The 6,000-nt window shown below is 36.7% G+C and overlaps 1 protein-coding gene across 9 annotated transcripts in view; it reads left to right on the top strand.

Annotated features, from left to right (window-relative positions):
• The first annotated feature begins 237 nt into the window (after window positions 1-237).
• LRRFIP2 (LRR binding FLII interacting protein 2) overlaps window positions 238-6,000 on the top strand; it is a 47,097-nt gene continuing 41,334 nt past the window's right edge. For all 9 annotated transcript variants that reach the window (XM_054385240.1, XM_054385238.1, XM_054385235.1 and 6 more), the window contains exon 1: window positions 238-327. In XM_054385240.1, the coding sequence (XP_054241215.1) occupies window positions 238-327 (90 nt within the window). The remainder of the gene's footprint in view (window positions 328-6,000) is intronic.

Here is a 6,000-nt window from a genome sequence, read left to right as displayed (position 1 = left end):
TAGTAGGATGCAGTGGTCTATAAAGCTGCCAGAAGATCTTGTGATAAAGTTTTCCCAGAAAAACAACTGCTGGATAAATTTGTGCCAATGGCATCTAGGTTCTTTGAGTGTTAATTAGTCGAAGAATTGTAAAATTTATTACATTTTGGGGGGTAGATGGTTTTGTTTTTAATTCCAGATCTGAAAAGTGAGCTTTTTTCCTGTCTGTTTTTGCAAATGCAGAGCCCAAGAATAAGAATGGGAACTCCTGGATCAGGACGGAAGAGAACTCCAGTGAAAGACAGGTTTTCTGCAGAAGATGAAGCTCTTAATAACATTGCCAGAGAGGTTTGTTATCTCTTTGTCTTAAATTCAGAAATAGGGATAAAAGAGATCTCATTATCCACACAAAATTATTCAAAAGCATAATTAGCCGAAAGTATGACAATCAATACAAATTAAGAGTATTTTCAATCAAAACACATTTACTGAAATGTTGCCACAATGATGCATTAATTGTATGATTAGTGTAACTTCACAGGATCACACTTGAAGATAGCAGATGTTTCTACAGATAGTTACATGCTTACCTAAAGATAAATGAGAAATCCAGTTTCTATCTCAAAAAAAAAATAATCCACATTTATCCCATTCTAGTGTGCAGTATTCTTAAGATTGCAGGTACAGGGTATTAGTGTTGAACAAGTAACAGTCATTTTTAAAATGTATTTGTAATATTTCATATTCTATGAAGAGTCACAATTCTGTCAAAATAAGCCTAATATGTGTGATATACCAGGACTTCCTTAACAGTCACCACCTGAAAATGAGAAAGCTGGAGGTAACCAGCTAAAAATACATTAAACAAGAAGTTGATACAAAGGGGAATTTTGTCCCACCGGATATAGGAAGGAGGCAGCTGGAATTTAGTCTTACAGATGTCTATTTGGACTTGAGTTTCGCTGGGAGGAAATGCTGTGACTTGGAAACAAAAGCCTTAGTGCAGTTTGTATACAGAAACTTTGAGCTACACTATCTACAAAGCTGCTCACCCTACTTGACATAAATGAGAGCATAATGCAGATTCTTTTTGGCCTTGTAATGTGAACTGTTGCCTGTATGTGTTTGTGTATAATGTATCCATACATGTGTATGTAAGACAAAATGGTCGGTGACAAGTCTGAAAACACAGCTTCTGTAGGCATTTGCAAATGTAGTCATCATAGACTGTAGGCAAAGGAAATACTCTGTTAGGAAAAAAAAGTAATTTTCATTTAGTTGGTAACTTTCCAGAAATCTTTGTTCACACCAATCTAATGGAAGTTCTCACCCTTCCAGATATGTTCTTTCTGGGGCTCTGAGTCATCCACAGTCTCACTCAGCAAGTTCCATCTCCCATTATTGAGGAAAACAGTTAACAAAGGAGAAGAAATCTGTCTTTAAATTTCTTTTGAGTATTCACTGCCTGGTTCTAGTACAGTAACATCAACATGCAACTTAGCCTAGGAAAAAACGTCTTGATAACAGAATGTAATATCTTAAAATTACTGTGGGGCTTGGTTCCCTTACATTGCTATCTCCCCACCAGCCCTCCCATGCCCAATTAAAATTTAAACATTACCATAAATTAAACATGGCGAGTTTTTCCCCCCCCTTATTACTAAATTAAACATTATACTAGATCTCACAGCTAGAGGTGTTATCTCTGAGATAACTGAGCGGAATGTCTGTTCCAGGGGTTAATGTATATTACATCTTTCTCCTTCTGTCAAAAATGAATCGGAAAATTAGCCAGCTTGCAGAAAAGCTTGTAAAACTTAGTCTTCTGACAGTAATCTAAATCTGCTGAAGATAACTGCATTTTTTATGATGAGCACTATGCCATTTAAGAGATAGGTATTTCATGGTATCTTTAACTGATTTACGTCTATTGATAATTCTTAAAACCTATTTGAATTAAATTGCTCTAAATATTCTTTCTAGTTTTCTTACTCAAATTATTTTTTCTCTTTCTAATATTCTGGCATTTCTCTGTATTTGAAAGGTCAGTTTTCATGGCTTGTTAGGGAGAACATATTCAATGTATTTCAGAATAAAATGGTTTACCTTTACATACATGTTTTTGAGGCTGTGCATAACAACATTTTTTATTTTGTGTTGCCACATCCACGTTTCATTTTAAGAGTCTTAATTTAAAGTCGTTACAAAATTTTAAAATAGTGTGAAAGGTTTTGTCATTGTGAATATTATCACAATGTGTAACGCTGTCAGGTTGTTAATCCTTTGGTCTGTGTAAGAGAAGCTGGCCCTCAGATCCCATGTCAGCAGCTGTTGTCATTGAATTGGTAGCTGTAACTCAGTATTAGCCAGCTTACTCTGAAGAAAACTTGCTTTAACGGAGCAGAATGCTTTTCTTCAGGTAGAACTACAGAGGCCAGTTAACAAAATTAAGTTATGTCTTTAAATAGCATCTGCTTTTGTTGTGCCATACATATGCCTTATCATCTGACGCAGGGGAAACATTTTTAGTTACCTTGCTGACATGGGGCATGCCAGTTCTCAGTGCACAGATATAGGGTAGAGGCACTTTGCTGTTTTGAGGCCAATATCTCAGCAACACAGCTTTTTATTGTCAAAGTGTGTTTTGTTCCTCAACTTCCTCTTCTGAAATTACCTTTTTACCAGATGTTACTTAGATGGGTTGAATTGAGTCCATAATCCAGAAGTCACATGTCTTGTGAAGAAAGCTTTACTATAAAGGTGTTCAAAGGATCAAGATATGATAAACAGAATATACTGAAACAAAAACCTGGCACTCAAGATGATCTGCAAGGAAAAACTGCATAGAAGTACTCTGGGATTCGGAGCAGTCATAAAATGGCACTGGGAATTCATAGAATCATAGAATTGTTTGTAATATTAGGAAAGACTTCTGGTGCAGTGTATGGCATTTCCAGGTTGTTTTCCCCACATTCACATTTCAGGAAGCACTAATCTTACTATTTCTCACCACTGCAATTTGAGAAAATTGAGGGGACATTTCAAAATCTGCTGTCTTCCTACTGGTACCAACAGACATCTGCTTTCTAGGAAATTTTGTATAAAGAATTCTTTGGACACTGATCCAATAAATTTCTATATGGTAATTTTTCTGCACTGGTTAAATCTGTGTCATCTCATATGATGATATTTAATGGAAGACAGGGCCACTATAGGAACTGAGGGACTACTTCCTCTCTGTGAGGCCTCTTTCATTTTCTCCATCTTTGCTCTGCATCAGAAAACTTTTCTCTCTGCTGATTGTGTCTCTTCCCCTTCTCTTCTTGTAGCTTGAGCACTGTTATGCAGAGTGTTCATTCCTATCTTTTCCTTGTTGTGGGTATTTGCATTAAGACAAGCTCTTGTGCAATGCTTCTGCCCTTAAACAAGGCACAAGTATGTTAAAATATCAGCACTGCAGTGAATTGTTGCCATATTCCAAGAACTGAGTTACCAGACCTCTTTCCTTAGGACCTACTTGTACTGTGTTGTGTATTATCCTTCCTGGCAATGAATTCCTCACTGCATCTGGGGAAGAGTCAGTGATGTATCCAGGGACAGGCATCCTTTTCTGGAATCAGCACATTCAGTGTCTTAAATAAGATTAGTTGCAGTTGGTTGGTTTTGAAATCTTACCTTGGTAAAGATAAGGAGTTTACCAGTTTCTCATGTTTGTTTTAAAGCAATTGGAGCAGGTCTAGGTATATTGTCCATGTGTTCCCTGCAAGGAGGAAAGGAACTCCTGAGTGTAGGTTCACCCACATACATTCAAGTGAAGTATTGGCAAGGGAAGTGTCTTCTGATTATAGCAAGGTTAATTTGAAGTCAGCTAATCTCTTACTAAAATTTAGAAATGCCTGTTTCCTGAAAATATGAACAGTTTCCTTTTAACCACCTTCAGGTACCTTTTCTAGTTGTAACAGATTCTGAAGCTGTTAGCTTTCTCATATTAACAAAGAATATAAGCCGGCTGGTACGGAAGACAGTTTCTTCTGTCTTGTGGGAAGTTCTACATTTACAAATACAGATAGGGATTGTCTAGTCAGAGATGGAACTCCTGTTAAGAGCAGGTTCTTATGCAGTAATTTCTTTTTGTTTAAAACAAAAAAAAAAATGGATTCAAGTTCATATTCTTAAGGTTATGTTCACAATGTCAGCTGCATCCAGTGTATACAATCTCAAGATCTGTTTTCCATGTGGTTTTGTTGTGAAGATTCTCTGATTATAAAGTTGTTTCATGGACAGAGTATCTTCAACTGGCATCTGCATCACAGCTTCACTTGTCTTTAATTCATTTGTGTTCATTTTTAAATATTCAGCAGTAACCCGTCATCACCAGTTCTCTCTTATGATTACTTGAAACTTCTTTCTCCAAGGCCAGCCTTAAAAAGAAGGGCAGAGGTTTCAGTCACCTCTGTGTTCTTACTTCAACTGCAGTTCAAGCTCAGATACTATGAACATCATGCCAGAAAGTGAAAAGAATCTGACTCCTTGTCATCTCACCAGCCTCAACCTGATAAGCAGCAGTTTGAAGGGACAATCAGGGCTTACCTTTTGTATTCTTTTTTTCCATGCTTGCGTCAGCAACCTTTCATTCCTTAGGGATGAATAAGTCTAGATGACAAAGAACTAGAGTTTGTGGACAACAATTGCATCACTGTTCACTTGATTTCCTCCTTGAAGCATCTTATCTGTATTTTTCCAGGATCTGTTCTCATGATTCTGGAAACTACTACAAACACCTCGTAAGAGGTGTCTTCTCATGGGAGAGAGTAAAGATGCATTTGAATTTAAAATTCACTCTCTGGTTTGCTCAGTCTTTAGGTAGAGTGCACTTGTGCACTTTTACTTTGGTAAAAAGTCATGCTACTTAACTGGCAGAGTAGAAAAATCAAGAGTTCAATATTTTAAAGGGTTTGAAGGCTGTATCAATAATTTAAAAACAGTTAACATAGTCACATTGAGTCTATTCAAAGTTCACTGTGTGTTTCTCTCTGCAAACAAGTGCAGCTTTTCTTAAGAAAAATAAACCCCCAAAGAATCTCAGACTCACACAGTGATTGTCTTTGTAGATGCTAGATGATTTTTGAATGTTGTGTTAAGAAATAATTTACATTTTTAATAGGCCATTTCTACTTCAGTATTAATTCAAAATTTTGTTTACTGATGTTTTTAATAGTGGTTCAATATATTTTGTAGGAGAGTATTGTAGAGATTTTTTTAATCTACATATGGATTTGTATAATAAAGGCAAAAAGAATAAGAGACATGAGAAATAAAGAACCTAAACTGCTAAGTCATGTGCACCTTAAGATTTTGTTGTTTCAACTCTTTGATTTGTAGGCAGCTGGAGAGAGTAGGCACATCAGAAGTGGAAGGAGGGTGTTTCTGAGGAGGCCTTAGAAGTACATTTGGCACATGGGTAATGGTGTTGCCTTGGGCCCATGAGGGAAAAAGTTGATGAGGAGAGTAAAAAGTGTGGAAATGAGAATAGAGAAGGAATGAGCAACAGAAGAAATAATGTGTGTTCACATTTAACAGTGTGTAGTAGTGCAATAAGAAATACAGTGAATGTTTTCAAAATACTCCTCCTGATGTTTTCCTGGAGCTGGCAGAATATTGTGGTGTTCTGTCCAACAGCTTGTGCCAGAAACATGCTAGGTTACCTATGCAGGGACAGCCATGCCCTCACCACTGACATCTGGTGCAAGAAGGAAACCTTCTTTCCTTGGGATTTCTGCACAGGAAACTGTGGGTCTGTGAACAATGCTCTTTACTTGATAGACGGAGGAATGTATTAGATGTGCTGTAGCCCATGATGACAAAATCTTTCTAATTTTTCATTTGCAAAGCAATTATATTTTTTAAGAAGTGAAGAACAGATTTTGGTATAACCTATATCATTACACTTAGGAAGCCTTTATGCTGAATCTTAGCCAATTAGTGAATCACTTTCTCTGTAGTACAAAAATCTAAAATAAA

This window comes from Indicator indicator, chromosome 11 (genome assembly GCF_027791375.1).
Source record: "Indicator indicator isolate 239-I01 chromosome 11, UM_Iind_1.1, whole genome shotgun sequence".
Taxonomy (NCBI): Eukaryota; Metazoa; Chordata; class Aves; order Piciformes; family Indicatoridae; genus Indicator; species Indicator indicator.
This window is presented reverse-complemented; position numbering and strand designations above follow the sequence as displayed.